Consider the following 17,130-nt stretch of genomic DNA (forward strand, 5'->3'; position numbering starts at 1 on the left):
AAGTTTAAAAAATTCACACTTTTACACAATCATATTATCCTGGCATCAGGAAAACTGAATAATATGATCCCTTTGTCCACAGACTGAATTTTATCCACATGATGAAAAACAGGAGAGTCCACAATTCATTCTGCCAAAATCTGTTACATTCACTTCACAGGAGTTTGAGACAGTGATTTTAAAATCAGTTTGGCAGTTCTATTTCCTCATGCAAAAATATTCACTTCATCAATGCCTAAAATTTTCAAAATGCTCAGTGATAACAAAACCTCCTATATTGAGGCTTCATACAGAGAGTGAAAGAGACATTAACAGAGAGAAAGCACACGTGTGTGTGTGTGTGTGTGTGTGTGTGTGTGTGTGTGTGTGGAGTACATATAGTGATTAAAAAAATACCACAAAGAAACTCATAATGGCTCCATTTATTAACACATGTATCACAAATGCTCACAATATCAATGCATTCTTGGCATGCTAGACAGAGGCATTATTTTAAAATTTCTATTTTTTTAAAGGTGTTTGAATTTTTTGCTCCTCCCCATACACTCGTTTTTAATCAATTTGATGATATTCTTATTGACTGCAACATCAATGCAAGAAAGAAATAAAATTATACAAAGAAAAAAAGTCAAAGTACAGAACAATCAGGATTAGTTTATATTATCTTTAGGGAAAAAAAGAGGTGACATTATTGCCTTTATAGTGAGCAACAACACAGATTTGTAACAGTACTACACAGTTTCCAAGTCAGAGGCAAAAATTCACTAAATGGTTTATATACATACTAGGCATAAGATATTCAAAAATTTAAAGAAAATTCAAAAATTAGAAAAAAATTTCCTTCGAGTAGGACATTTTCAAAAATTTCCCTTTGAATATCTTCATGGTCAATTACTGGTTTTTCTTTCCAAGATTAGGATAGTTTGAGGAAGGGGAGGAAAAGTCCTTAGTAAAGCAGTAAATAAAAACCAAATAAGTTTAAACCAAAAGAAGAGATACATTTTATATACTTGTTTAGATGAACATGTGCAACATTTATTAACCTTGGTGAAAGGCTAAGGATGCCCTCCAGCCACTACATGCAGAGTCTGATCAACGCTGTTAATGGATTACCTTTAAGTTACAACGCAGCTCTAGGATGGACAAGGCCGGACCCAGAGAGCCATCATATGAGGGCCTTTGAAGATGGGGTGCTGGACAGTACTAGATGCAGAACAATTTGGGCTACTCTCTGTGGCACAACAGTATTTCACAGAATGGAACTCTAGGCATGGTATGATTTGACAAGTGGAGCGAGGACTCCATGTCTGTTGGCGCTCGAGGGTATGTGGATGCACACAAGAGCGCGGGGTGTGTGTGTCTGTGTGTGTGTGTGTGTGTGTGTGTGTGTGTGTGTGTGTGTGTGTAATATGCTCTAACATTCCTTGAATCTCTTCCTAGATTTTTGCAGCTCCCAATTTGGAAACAGGTTTCTTCTTTCCCCAACATCCCTGAAAGACCAAGGAAGAAAATTAACTGATCAGCAGTTCAGGCACAAATAATGCAAAATTGTGGCTTTGTTTATGGAAGATGTGTCACAGTAAATGCTGCTCACTTTGATATTTTAACTTTACTACTTAGCTTTCTCTTCTGGTCTCTCCTCTTTGACTGTTGCATGACCTTTCTTACCCACCCTGTGCATCCCTTCTCACATCCTATTATATGTGGTCTTCTTTCTCTTCTCTTAGAATGTAAATTCTCTGAGGGGAATATTTGTCTGCTTGTATCCTAATACTTAACCCAGAGCCTGACACACAGAAGGTGCTTAATAAAAGCTTGATCTATCTGTATCTAACAGGGTAGGTCTGGCACACAGAAGATGCTTAATAAAGGCTTGATCTATTTCTCTATCAGGGTGGGCCTGGTACACAGTTGGCCATTTAAGAAATACTTGTTTGTTTAAATCTTGTGGATCAAGCAAAAGAAAACCTTATAAAAAGCATACAGGATACTATTTCTACCAATGCTGCCTTTAGAACATCTAGACACAGCTAGGGAGCACAGTGGATAGAGTACTGCCTTGGAGTCAGGAGGACAGGAGTTCGAATCCAGCCTCTGACACTTGACACTTACTAGCTATGTGACCTTGGCTAAGTCACTTTACCCTGATTGCCTCGCATTCAAGGCCATCTCCAGTAGTCCTGATTCATATGTGGTCACTGGAACCAGATGGCTCTGGAGGACAAAATGAAGTTGGGTGATTTATCACTCTACCCCTCTCATTCAAATCCAATTCATGTGCTTGATGGCATCACCTCCCTGATGTCATGGTCTTCTTCGAAACCAAAAGACAAAAATCAATCAATCAATCTTCCAGCTGTCAAACCTGAGCAGTACAATGTTTGCCCATTAACAGAACCTCTGGGGCAACATTTCTATAGCATATCCATATGCAAATATTAGTATGTGTACCTAAAATATAAATAAAAGTACATGAAAGTATAAATTAAACTTGCCTTTTTATTACACCATCTCATATTGATTGGCAGTGATAAACCGGGACAGACAGCAGGCCAACAGCATACCAATCAACTATTACAAGAGAAGAAAAATGCAAAAGAGAATAAAGTCAGTCAAATATGTTACTTCCACATCACTGAGCAGATTCTGGCCACTGGGGACAACCGGAACTTTATTCTGGAGACTCCCTTCTCATGTTTATTTCCTGAAAAACTTAAATCAGGTGTGATGGGAGAAAATACATTGAACCTTGAGTTCAGGGTTATTGGTCCCAAATGTAGGAGAAACCAGAGCATCAGGAATTTGGATTTAGGCTTTGGTTTGTAGCTTAGCTCTCAATAGAGATTTACAAAAAACTCAGCTATAATACTAACTCATAATATATTAAAACATGCTTTTGAATTACAAATTAAAATAATCTTGTCACAGATTAATGCTGCTTCAACAGAAGAAACAGGTATTTTCCTTAATTCAGGCTATGGCATAGATGAACCAGATAAAGGAGTGGTGACATCAAGAATCTTGGGCAAATCTTGGTTTGTGATCTCTGGAGAAACAAAATCCTTACTGTGACAGCCCAATTTTATATCTTAGCCTTAATATCTATTTCTTTTCTCAAACAAACACTATTTTTAAAAAATTTAGCCACATTCATTATTTATTTGGCAAACATAATGACAATTCTGGACTTCAGTTGCCATTCACGATATACTATAAAACCGGCCAATGTAATTCAGAGAGAAAAAATGCTGTATAGTGTTCCTCATACTTATCCTATACCCCTCAGTTGTTTTAGTGACTTAAAAGCATCATACAATTAAAATGGCTTTGTTCAGAAGTATCAAATAGAAAGGAAATCTTGAAAACTACACATTGACTTAGAAAACCACAAATTTACCTTATCTGTATTGCACTGCTGTATTTTTATTTATTTTGTTAAGCATTTCTCAATTACATTTTTGTGGTGAGGACAGTACTTGGCAAAGGGAGTTTGTCAACCTCTGACCTTAATGAAAGGTTTAATAATACTGGACCAGTTTGGCTGCTGCACATAAACACAATTTTAACCTTAGGAAGATTAGGGTAGAGGGTGAGAGAAGAAGAATGGGAAGAAGATATTATCATGTTTCAAGGAGATATGAACCCTAGTTAGTTTATTATGACTTATTTGTGAGTGGCCATAATATAATTTCAGAGAATTTACAGAATCAGACAGTACCTCCAAGGTCATTGGATGCAAACCTGTACTTTTGTTGTGGGACTCTCTCTTTACTAGTAGAAATCAGTGCCCCATTTCTGAATAAAAGGTGAGACACAGTTGATGAGAGCACAAGAGAGGAGAGATCTGGTCCTGCCATTTTGTTTAGAGGGTTCTAGATTCCAGGAAGCTTGGGAAAGTCTAGAAAGAAACTCTAAAAAAATTGGGGAAAAGACTGACTTGATAGAGACTGCTTTAGCACCTCTCATGTTGACTTCCTATTATGTTGGTTTTCTCCTAGAGTCTTTTTTTCTCTAGCATCATGTATCTTCTCTTTCAACAATGGAAACTAGAAGCCATAAAGAGACCAACAAGACTAGACTTCTTCCCTCTCCTGTTCTTATCAACTTCACTCACCTAACTTCACTCACCTCTCATGCAAGAGTGGGACATGGATGTCCACTACTAGAGAGGGAGTCCCATACCAATTGGTGTTGGAGGCTTATTCTCAACAATCCATTTCCATCTTAATGATTCTGACTCTTGGAATCACTGCTGCAGGACATACATCTTCGAATATCTTCCTTGTTATGCCCTAAATTCTCTCTTGCTACTGAATTTCAACAGATTATAGATACTCAATTTCTGAAAAAGGTTTAAAGATTTTGGGGGTATTTGTCTAACCTAAAAGCCCCCAAACCTTGCTTCCTCAGATATATCCTGTGATATAGTTGCTTCCTTTTCTCTATGCCATCTTCATGTGTGTTTATGTATTCCTGATACAGGAGAATCTCCTATTTCATGTTTTGTAGTTCTCAGACAAATATCATAAAAAATATTCCAGCACAAGCATACTTAGCTGCAATTTAGAGATAACAGATCAAGAAAATGTTTCAAAAAATTGTTAAATATGGGAAGCAAATCCATGGCCTTTGGGGCGAAAACACACATTCTGCATTTTTTAGTGAAGCAAGAGTTTTAGGTAAAGCAGGAGACACGCAGCTCTTAAGTGCTGGACCCAGTAACTTTTAACATTGAAAAAGCAACTACAAAATAGATAGAAAATTCGCTTGAAATTCATTTCTTCTTCTCATTTCTGAAGCATTAAAAAAAATATTTTTTTACGTTATATACTACAAAAAAGAATTTTTTTTCCAAAAATTGTACTAAATTGCAGCTTATTTAAGTCACATAAAAATATGTGTGGGTTTGCCTTCACAGTGGATTTTAGACAACAGTTGAGATCCAGTATTTTGAAGGCCTTACAGGGACATTTTATCTTTAGCTAATCTTTCTATACTAGAAGTATAATATGTTAAAAAGACATTTGGTCTTGAGACTTAGATTCAAATTCCAGCTCCCAAGCATATTATTAGCTATAATGGTGAACAAGCCAATTATCAACTTCAAATCTCATTTTGCTACTCTGTAAAAACGGAGATAACATTTTAGTTACTTACTTCATCATATTGTCAGGAAAGAATCACTTAAAAAACAACTTAATAGTAAACTTAAAAGTATCACACATGCGTGAATTATTATTATTCCTACTACTAGAGACATTGGATTTCAATCAAATCAGAATTTTGAATTGAGAAATAATTATATACCCCAAATTCCTTTTCTAAAGGGAAGAGATGTTGTCCAAGGTATTTTATTATAAAAAATTAAAACCAAATATTTTATCTTCATAAAAGCAGAATCAAGTTCTATACCCAAAGGCACAGGCTGCATCTGTCCTTTCATTTAGCCTGGGTCAACAAACAATGCATGACTGCCAGACTTGATTAACCTGAATACAGCAAATTCCATCCATCTTTATTCAGATTAAACAAATACCAGATTAATTGGCATACACAGAATGTATTCTATTTTACAGCTGGGAAATGATCCCTATGACTATCTGTATATCATCTTTCTTATGTAGCTTCAATTTACCATAATAACTATAAAGAATCTTTTTTTTAGAAATTCCCATTGATGCATTATTACCAAGACAACAGTTCTACTTGAAAATAAGAGAACTATAGAAGAAAGGGAACCTATTCTCCTCTGCTGTAAAATGGGAGGCCCTTGGCCATCTAGACTTTATGGGGCCACTAACCAAAATAATTTAGTCACCCAGGTTGATACATGTCACTATTTATATTATGTTGAACAGTGTTTAGTAATCCCAATCTAATGACTAACAAAACAAAATGAAATACTTTAATACTCCCTGCTTTGTCAACATTTTCTTCTTTCTCTTCATTAGTAATTTCTCTGGGGAACTATGCATCTTTAAGATGTTATTTTCAAAATTAGGAAAATGGTAAAAGAAAAGGATTTCTCCTGTCAAAGGTGGTGTTGATCCATTATTACCAAGGTCAAAGTCTAGGTTCACCTTGGCAGTGGCAGCCGGGCTACGGATCACAGCACAGGGTCAATGAAAACTATGGGTCACAAATCAGTCAGAGGTTCAGACAGCAGCTGCTTGAGGGCCTGGGACCAGAGGGAGAAGAGGCAAAAACCCCTGGGTGACAAGAGAGCCTCTCATTCCCCTGGTTAGTGCTTCTATTCTTCAGGGAGAATCTAGTCTCTGTCTCCTGAGCTTTACATAAAGCAGTAGGGAAATAATGGTGCAAAGTTACACCTGAGTACTGTGGTGAGTGACAAACGCTAGTTGAAATTCTTTGAAACTATTTTGAAGTTGGGAAGATTATATGTTAATAATTCAATAGAGAACTTCTTTTGGGCTTCAGGGGAAATTTCTAACAATTTAAGCGAAGTTGTGAGTGAAAAAATGCTGTTTGAGAAATTTCCCTGCTCAGCCAAGAACTACAGGAAGTAATTTCAAAATGTTTAGATTAATATTAACAAGACATGGTGAACTAACATCAAAAGGAGGCTAAAAGAAGCAACAGCTCCCTCTGGCTATACAGGAACCTGGTGGAAGTAGCCACAAGGGAGGCCCAGGAACTCTGACAGGGAGCCTGGGGTGGGGGACTGTTTCTGCCCCCAACCTCTCATCCACACAGGGACACCCAACGGATCTTGTTATCAAATACAATCAACCAATTCATCTTTAAATAACAGCTGTCTGTTCAAGTTCTGAGCATGGGTAAGAGGAAGGGGGGAGCACCCCAGGTCCTGAAGCTGTCAAATGCCACAGTATCCTGAGGGAGCCCCAGGACAAGTTACAAAACTGGGGAGAAAACAGGGGACCTGAAAATCTAAGTAGGGAACTCTCTCAATCATTTTAGACCCAGGACATGTGGGTTTCCATATTGAGGAAATCTCATGTAGAAGAAAGACAAACCTAGCCCTGAAGTCAGAGGACCTGGGTTCAAATCCTAACTATGATGTTTAATAATGGTATAGCCCTAGGTAAATGGAATCCCAGGGTCTTCATCTGTAAAATAGGGATAAATAGCACCAATCTTATTCTCCTTACAAGACTGTTGAGAGGCTCAAACAAAATAATATACTTGGCAAACCTTAAAATGATTTATAAAAGTCAGTTATTATTACCTGCTTCATAGGGGTGTTGTGAGAAGGGTATTTTGTAAATCTTCCAGTGTTATAAAAATAACAGGAGCCACTTATCATCATTGCTGTGACATCCTGACCACAAATTACATGACAATGCTTGGGAGGAGGAAGAAGAGGGGGAGAGAGATGCAGTTAAGTTGCTCTGTGGTTTGATTTCCTCCAAATTAAAGTTGCTACTATATGGAATAACTTGGTCAGGAAGGAGAAATCCTACAAAACAAATGCTGCCAAAACTCAAGGGTATTGCTATCCTTCCAGTTACTCAATGACAAATTCAGTTATCATCAGCCTTTTACTCTACCTTATCCAAAGTATTCAAACAATTTCAGTATCTTGTCAAGTCACTTCCCATATCTCTTTTATTTATTGCTTTTTTTCCATTCCTTCAAACTACTCGCCTTGTTCAGGCTTTCATCACCTCTTGCCTGGGATATTCTAATAACCTTTTAATATGCCCCAAGAGAACACACAGAGAGAAAAGAAAGGGAGGCAGAACCTTGGTTGATCATCCAGCAAAGACCTAGGTCTCATCATGCCACATCCATGCTCAGAGTTCGACTGTCTCTAGGATCAACAATAAATTCATCTGTTTAACATAAGTGCTTTCACATGCTTGTGCATGTTTATTATTCATTAGTCCCTTTCATGGAGTTCTTTTCACTCAACTGTTCTACCATTTCTGTAGTCTTCAGATCAAAATTCTCTGAAGGGGAAGTGAAATCAATTGAGGGGACAATGAATCCCAATGCTGACACCACTAACAGGAAGCTGTAATAACTGCTGTAGTAATATTGATAAAGCATGGTGATCATCTTCTCCCCCAGTTCAAGTTTGTTATGATAGATTACTGTGAAGGTTAAGGCTTTTTGTGGACTTTCTGATATCTCAGATCTTAACTTTTCTGAACCTGTTTCCTTATATACAAAACAAAGAAAGAAATCTGTAGCACCTAATAGGTTTCTAGCTATGACTTGCATATGAGACTACATAGAGTTGTTCTGAGGACCACTTCAGATGTAAAATACTTTTACCATTTACAGAGAGTTGGCAGGCATCAATTTTTCTTCATCCCTGGGGGTGTGACCTCTCTATGGCAGGAACTTTCCCCAGGCATTGACTAGAAGCTTAGGGCAGTACTCTCTCTTCACTTTATGCTAAAGGAAAATATACAGAATGATGACACACAGTTGCTTAAATTCCTTCCCAATCAGTATCTTCTATATGGTTCCACTTGAATTGAATTTTAAACAAATATATTCCTTCTAATGAAAGGGAAGAAGATAGGTGGGAGTAAACAGATTTTCAGTGTCAGGAGACAACCTCAAGTTTAGTATAAACAAGAGGGCAGCCACAAAAGATAATGTGACCTTGGGCTACATTAATGGAAGCACAGTACCCAAGATAAGGGATAGAATACCTGAGTAGGGCATATATGGAGAGCTAGCTTCTGGGTATTTCATTTTTGGAAGGACATTGACAAGTTGAGGTGTATTTATAGGAGAATGGGATGGGGAAGGGAAGACTGACTAAAGAACCAGAGATGTTTAGCTTTGAGAAGGAAACATTTGTTAGGGAGAGAAAGAATGAGATAATTATTGGCATCACATCTCTAATAGGTTGGTATAAGGAAGAAGGATGTTTCTGCTTAGCCCTAAAAGGCAAAATTGGGAACAATGGGGAGTATACAGATAGGTAGGAAGATTTCAGTTTCATATTAAGAAGAGTTTCCTAACAATTAAAAGGGAACAGGAATAATATGCAGTAAAATATAAAATAAGCATATGTGTATATATTATTTATGTTATATAATATATGCACATTATATCATATATATATATATATATATATATATATGTATTTGACTAATTTTATTCTCATTTGTGAAGTAGATGCTATTAGTATTCTCACTTTTCAGACAGGATCATATGGTCAGTGTGTGTCAGAGGCAAGATGAGAACATAGGTCTTTCCCCCTAACACTGGATCTTGTTCTCTAGCCATTACACTCTGCTGCTTCTCTGGACATTCATCAGAGAAAATTTAAACAAAATTAGTTCCCCCCCCCCCAAGGATAAAGACTCCTTGGTAATAAATACAAATCTATCCTTTCTAATTTACCTTGACATTGTCAGTGTGCTATGCATTAGCTCATTTTTTAATCATCCAGAAAGAGTTGTATTTCAAGCCCTATATATCATCATCATCCATAGGGTTCAAGATCTACTTGAAAATATTGGACCATCCTGACAGATAAGATGTAACTGAAATACCTACTGTTATTGTATTAATACTACAACAATAACAACCTGGTAAAAGGCCCTGAAATGACTAGATCAAAAGACTATTGATTTGAAATCCAAAAACGATATTATGATATTGCATCAGAAATGCTAGGGGTATTTAATTCAATTTTGCTTGTGATCATTTCTTCTGAGATTTCATGCTGGTATAATGCATTTAAAAGGCTTAGAAAACCCAACTAATTGCAAAATAAAGAATTCTAAAATTACAATGAGAAATAATCAAACACACTTGCAATAAATGGTTCTACATTATTTTCTGAGATGAATGCCTTTAGTTTTTAAACCATTATTTAGAAAGGGGGAAAAAAAAGCAACTCATCTGTCCAATCTTTCTAATCTCATAGGATATACATGTAAAAATAAACTTCCCTAAACTCAATTTTACATAGTTAATGTAATTATAATCATATAATTAATTTAACAATATTATATCTTATAATTATATAGTTGATATAATTAATATAATATATACGTTAATATAGAAAAATATTAAGGGAGAAATAATTTTTAATTATTTGGGTTTGGATGAGTTAGATTAAATTTAAACATTAATTGAATGAAATTCTTTAAGATGTTTATCATGTTTATCAACAGGTGATATTTTTCAACGTTTATAAAAAACTTTTAAATATATTTTAAGATTCTAAAGTTGTTTTATTAATTTTCTTCAATTTCTTCATAGGCCTGATTTATATGACTGAATTAAATGAAAATTGGACTTTATAGTTCTTTTTAGAACATGGGTACATGGAAAAATTTACCTGACATTTCAGAAGTTAATGAGAAAAAAAGAAAACAGTCAATTACAAAGACTGAGAATGAATGCGAAATGAAACCGGCCCCATTAAAGGTAGAGATCTTCTACAAAATCCACAGTAACAAAGGGGGGAAAAAAAGAGGAAGGTTAACCAGCAAAACAACAACAAAGAAAGCCTTTCCTAAGTATGGATCAGTTATGTGATGTGTTGAGTTGTTTATGCTCCAATTAAGCTAGATTTGTTGGATTAACCTTTATTTGACCTAATGGAGAGACAGGTTGTTTTTCTAGAGCTAGTCATTAGTTGAACTGTAACCAATATTCCCTTGATGGAAAAATTTCATTTAAGTTGAAAAAGGAAAATTAATAAACAGATGACCTGAGGACTAATAAGCATTGGGTTCTTTCCCTATTCCATTGGATTTTCCTAAAATAAAAGGTGATCTAGCAAGGTAGCAAAAAGCTGGATGAGGGATTGGAATAAAAGAGAGTACAGAAACTATCAATCAATCAACAAGTATATAAACCAGGGAACAAATATATCCCATACCTGGGAAAATGCAATTCCAAAAGCCACTCCAGCTATGATTCCCATATTTGTCTCCATAAAACTGGTCACAAGATCGTAACAACCCTAAGGGGGAAAAAGACAGATAACACTTTATGACACATGACTTATGAGGTCTTGGATTTGGTTTAATTCCTGAGTACTTTTCATATATGAAATATGACCTAGTCAGCATTTAGCATTTGAAGCAGTAAATGTTTTTTTTAATTAAAGGAATAAATACTTAAAACAGACCATCTAATTGAATGGAAACTAAATATTTTAAAAAACCATATTTGTCAATTTAGAATTTTATTTTCACTTATACTGTGAAGTCCAACACTCACTGTAGGCAGTATTTAATTGAAAAAACTCACAGCTATATCAAAGTGTTAATAATAGCATACATGCTAATCAGTGTAATGTTTGCTAGTTTATGTTCTCTGGGTACACTTTAAGTCACCTGACCTTGTTGGGTCCAGGTTCTTCATCAGTAAAATGAGAAGAGATAACATGACCTCCATCCAGCTCTAGGCCTATAACTATAAGAAGCAGAGCTGAAAGATGTACCATATCTTTTGATTTCAAAGCAACACTATTTTTACTATAGCATGATTTCTCTTGAGAAGTATTTCTACACTTGATATACTTTCTATACTAGGCATAGTCTCTCTCTCTCTCTCTCTCTCTCTCTGTGTGTGTGTCACACACACACACACACACACAGCAAATGTAACTGTGCACCTTTGTAAAGTTACTACACAATCCAAGGTATGGGAATTCTTTATTCTTACATAGTTAAATGAATACACATAATTAAATGGATTAAATATTGATTTTAAGGGGAATTTATAAAAAACAATTTTAACAGCCTAAAATCTAAGTAAACTAATGCCACCCATGCGCGAGAATGTAAGTTCTTGCATGCAGGGACCTATTTCCTCCTTTTTCTCTTCTGTATTTTGTGTTAGAGACCTTTTGCTACACAAAGAAATGTCCCTTCTTCCCATCTCCTATACCTGAAATTCTACTCCAACTTTAAGGTTGAACTCAAGAGCCACACCTTGTATAAGTCTCCATTGATCCCTCACTCTCTCAGCTTAGAAATGATCTTTCCTTTTTCTGAATACAAAGAGTATTTTTGCTACTCTTGAGTTTATTCTGTTTCATAATAGAGTCATCATGGTACTGGCTATGTATAGTATAGTACTGTGTGTGTTTGTGGAATATCCTTCTTCTTGGAATAGAAGGTACATGAAAACAGTGGCAAAAATATCTGATTCATTATTTGCATTTATACCAGCACAGAAAAATCTCTGCCTATAATAGACATGCAATGAAATATAAATTTAAATTCTATTCTAAGTATATTAGAAGTCATGAATTTATAAAAGTAACAATGTTATAAAAATTTTATCCATTTAAAATGAGACAGAGTAGAAGGTAAAGGGTACTCTAGGTTGAGGTCAGAACATGAGTAAAGTTAAGTCTTAGCAAAAGATGGAATATTTGAGAGTGATAACAAATTTAGAGCTAGAAGGGATCCCTAAAACCATCTAGTTCTACTTTCTCATTTATAGATGAAGAAACAAGGGTCCATGGAGATGGAGTAACTTGCACAGGGTCATATGGGTAGTAAATGGAGGAGACAGGAGTTGAATCCAGGTCATCTTTCCTAGGGTAAAGAGTTCGTATCAGAGAATAGTAAAAGAGAAGCTTGCCTAAGGGAGATGGAATGACTAGGGTTCTAGTTTTATGGGAAATAAGAGATAAGCAAAAACAGGAAGGTGTTTACCAGATTATGAGGCCTCAAATGCCAGGCTAAGGAGTTTGAATTTCACAATATAGATAAAAGGGAGCAATTGTTTGCTTTGGGGTGAGGAGTGGAGATGGAGGAGATAATGGTGAAGGACACAAAATTTAATTGTTAAAACTGTTGTTTCTAACAGTGGTTATTTGTGACTGATAAAGTTTATTGGTGCTTTTCTAAATGGATGATTTTAAACTTAAGCAAGTTTAAAAGTGAAAAAGAGTGTCACTAGTTAGCCAATGATTATTCCTTTCTGAGATTTGCCATATCAATCTGGTTCAAGTAAAAAGAGACAGATTTTGTGCATTGTCTCATGGAAAACACGCAAAACAAAATGTCTTATTTTAAATTTATTTTTTGTTGACATTCTATACTTAACAAATATTAATTAACACGAAAGGGAGAATGGAAGGGCAGCTAGGTGGCGCAGTGGATATCACTGGCCCTGGAGTCAGGACTACCTGAGTTCAAATCTGGCCTCAGACACTTAATAATTACCTGGTTGTGTGACCTTGGGCAAGCCACTTAACCCCATTGCCTTGTAAAAACCTTTTTAAAAAAAGGAGAATGGAAAGAGGAATATGCATATGAAAGAAACTATGACTATTTTTAGTAGGAACAGTCTCTTTTAAAAAAAAGCAACAAATATTTAGCAAACTACTGTATTGCTTCTGTTTTCTCTTCTGAACCTTGATTTCTTTTTATCTTACAAAAATTCCCTCGTACCTCAATTAAAAAACAAACAAAAAATACTCCATCATCTCTTGCATCAAATAAGTCCTATTACACTTAACAAATCCACATCTTGCTATCTCTTATATTTTATTTGAAAAAAAAAAAAGGTTATCTCAATCTGAATCTCAAATTCATTACCTCTCCACCAGAGGTGAGCAATATGCTCTATTGTCACTCCTCTGGAATCACTGCTGGGTTATTATATTGATCAGAATTCCTAAGTCTTTTGAAATTGTTTTTCTTTAAAATGCAATAGTCACTAGATGAATTAGTCTTCTAGTTCTGTCCATTTCATTTCACATCAGTTCATATGTCATCCTAGGTTTCTTTGAATTCATCTCTTTTGTCATTTATTATAATTCTTTACATTCATACACCATAATAAGTTTAGTCATTTCCCAACTGATCAATATTCACTTAGTGTCTGGTCTTTTGCTATAACGAAAAATATTGCTGTGAAAAAAGTAGTTGTGTCACTAGGTCAAAAAAAAAGTATAATTGAGTGACTTTAGGGGTACAATTCCAATGAACTCACTTGTCAAATCTTCATCATTTAAAGTCCAAATAACAAGACTTCAGGAATATTTTTTAAATTGATTTAATAATATAAAGTGAAAATGATTATTCAAGAGCAGGGATACAAATCAACTACAAAACTCTTTCAGCATTAATAACATGTACTAATCACATCTTTAAAAACACTGCCATATTCTTTAGTTCATTTGAGATCACTCTATTTATTTATTTCATTAAACAATCATTGTTCTATGGCCTATATAGTACAAAATTAAGTTAAATATAACATTTATGAATCAACTTTTTCATTTTAAAAATGAAAGGGTAATAGAATTTGGTATTTTTCTATTTTTCTTAAAAGGCTAACAACTCAATTTTGCATAGAGCTTATATCTTCTAAAACCTAACAGTTACATTAATTCATTAGTCAGACTAAAGTCTGAGCTGGTTAAAACAGGGAAAGCACACTGTTGAGAAATTTTTTAAATAACTTGTCTAATTTTAAAGCAAAAGAAAGCATGGTTTTTCTAGGTTATCTTAATTTAGTGCCTAGCAATTTGTCAGGCTAACATTTTCACTGCTTTCCCCCTTATTTTGCACAATCCCTGGAGTGTGTGAAAATTCCAGCTGAGTTCTATCTTCTGACAAGTTGTATTTTATATGTCCACAATCTGTCATTCAAAGAAACGCACATTAACTTAGCAACTACTGTATGACTTGTATGACTATAATCCCTAGTTATCTGATGCAAATTTTAGAAAGAATAATTGAATTATCATTTACCAAATTTTGTGAAGTTTTATTCCATTTATAGTTAGCAAATTTTTTAACTTTTAGGAGCATGGACATAATTTCATACTATTTTTCTCTTATGGGGAAGAAGAGTGAGGTTAGGATCAAAGAAAAGAAGAGAAAGAGGAAGTAAAGTGAATTTTCAAATAGTTTTTAAAAAGAATAAAGCCTAAAAACAATAAATATATATGGAATAAAGAATATAAAGAATCATTTACTAACAATTTAGTAAATATTGGAGCAAACTTAAAAAATCTAACATTTGTAAAATCATATAGACTTTTCACAGTGCCATAAAAATTAAGCTGAAAGAGTCCTTTTAAATCACTTGTCTTATGAGCAGAACCAGAAAAACACACCTAACAGCAACATGGGGGCAATGATCAACCTTGATGGACTCGCTCATTCCATCAGTGCAACAATCAGGGACAATATGAGGCTTTCTGCAATGGAGAATACCATCTGTATCCAGAGAAAGAACTGTGGAGTTTGAACAAAGACCAAGAACTATTACCTTTAATTTAGGAAAAAAAACTGGTATCTTGTTGTCTGATCTTGCTATCTCTTATATTTTATGTGTCTTCCTTAAGGATGTGATTTCTCTTTCATCACATTCAATTTGGATCAATGTATACCATGAAAACAATGTAAAATACTAGCAAATTGCCTTCTGTGGGGGGGGGGGGCGGAAGTAAGATTATGAGAAAAATTGTAAAACTCAAAATAAATAAACTCTCTTAAAAATAAATAAATAAATCACCTATCTTAGATCTGTCATTTTACAGAATGGGAGAGTTCCAGTGATTTATTCAGAGATAAGAATGATAGATGCTGTAGGGATTATGGAAAGACAGAGACAACCAAAGAGTGACTATTCGTGAAACTGTGAAGTACTCCAACTGTTCTGGAAACCAATATGGAATTAATAGAGTTCATTAAAAGGTTGATACCATTTAATCCCATTGCTAGACATATACCAAAAGGAAGTCAAAAACAGAAAGTTCCCAAACTTTCCAAAGTATTTAAAACTATTTTTTTATGAGTAAAATTGGAAATGCTTAACATAAGGGGCAAGCTAGATGGCACAGTGGATAAAGCACTGACACTGAAGTCAGGAGGACCTGAGTTCAAATTAGACCTCAGACACTTAATACCCGGTTGTGTGACCTTGGGCAAGTCACAACTCCATTCGCTTGAAAAAAAAATAATTTTAAAAAGTGAACATGAAGAATTCAGAGAAGAGAAGCAATAGAAAGGTTAACTTTTCTGAGGTCACACATGAAGCCAATAATAAATATAATACTAAAGCTAGGCTACTTGGACCTAACAGTCCATTGCCTTCCAGTAAACTTATTTGTTTCCACTTTATAAAACTTTTTGTCTTAGAATTGCTTTAAATTATGAACTTACTACCAAAGGGCAACTGAAATTGGCTAAAATTGTACAAATCTGATTTACATCCAACCTTTTGAAAATGTGCACAGTAAAGAACAGCAGAGCAGTCCAATAGGTGGGGTGCATAGATGATAAGAAAGTAAAATTAACAAATGTCTTAGAACTGTTACATTTCTATGAAAGTGGTTATTTGCAAAGTGGAGTAGGGATGATATGGGCACCTGATTTCCTGTTCTAGGGTACCTCCAATGGAACTGTACCTGGACTCTGCCTACTTCTGGTGAGCTACATGCTTGAGTCCCTTGCTGACAGACATGGGTCTTGCTAGGGTAGCAATAACAACTCATTTGGGTCACAGAATCCTAGACTTTGAGGTGGAAGGGACAGTTCATCCTGAGTTGTACCAAGTCAGCTAGTACAACATCTTCACAAAGACAGCAAACATGAGAAATGGGATTTGAATACAAGTCTTTTGTAACTATTTTTTATCCCCTATCTATTTTAAGTCAGTCTTAAATGTAAGAACTGAGAGGCAGTCAGTTTGGCTGGATCATAAACTGCAAAAAGGGGAGCAACACAAAGTGAAGCCAGAAAGATGGTCTGTAACCATTATCTGAAGGCTTTGAAAGCTAAACAAGAGTTTATATTTTATCCTAAAGGTACTAGGGAGCCACTTTTGGAGTTTATTGAGTAGGGGAATGGGAAAATTCGTATAGTTCTGTGCCTAAGAAAAATCATTTTAGTAGCACTGTGGATATTGGCTCAGAGTGGGGAGAAACTTGAGGCAAAGATGTCAATTAGTTCACAATGCAATGTTCTAGATAAGAGGTTATGGGGGCTACACTAAGAGTAACTGTGTGAACAGAGAGAAGGGGACAGATGTAAGATGTTGTTCAGGCAAAAATAGCAAAATCTGGTGACTAATGGGCATATAGAGTGGACAAGAGCATAATTCCACTAGACACTAGAAGACTGGTGGAACTAGGGGAAGTTTGGATCAGGGGTGGTTTGTGGGGAGTGGAAGGATAATAAATTCTGTTTTACAGAC

General features: G+C 35.2%; 1 protein-coding gene across 1 annotated transcript in view; it reads right to left on the reverse strand.

Annotated features, from left to right (window-relative positions):
• Positions 1–404: 404 nt before the first annotated feature.
• TSPAN7 (tetraspanin 7) overlaps positions 405–17,130 on the reverse strand; it is a 119,138-nt gene continuing 102,412 nt past the window's right edge. Inside the window, exons 6-8 of the mRNA XM_074214182.1 lie at positions 10,838–10,921; positions 2,496–2,571; positions 405–1,490 (exon numbers count right to left, since the gene is read on the reverse strand). Of these exons, the coding sequence (XP_074070283.1) occupies positions 2,503–2,571; positions 10,838–10,921 (153 nt within the window). The 3' untranslated portion in view covers positions 405–1,490; positions 2,496–2,502. The remainder of the gene's footprint in view (positions 1,491–2,495; positions 2,572–10,837; positions 10,922–17,130) is intronic.

This window comes from Macrotis lagotis, chromosome 1, assembly GCF_037893015.1.
Source record: "Macrotis lagotis isolate mMagLag1 chromosome 1, bilby.v1.9.chrom.fasta, whole genome shotgun sequence".
Taxonomy (NCBI): domain Eukaryota; kingdom Metazoa; phylum Chordata; class Mammalia; order Peramelemorphia; family Peramelidae; genus Macrotis; species Macrotis lagotis.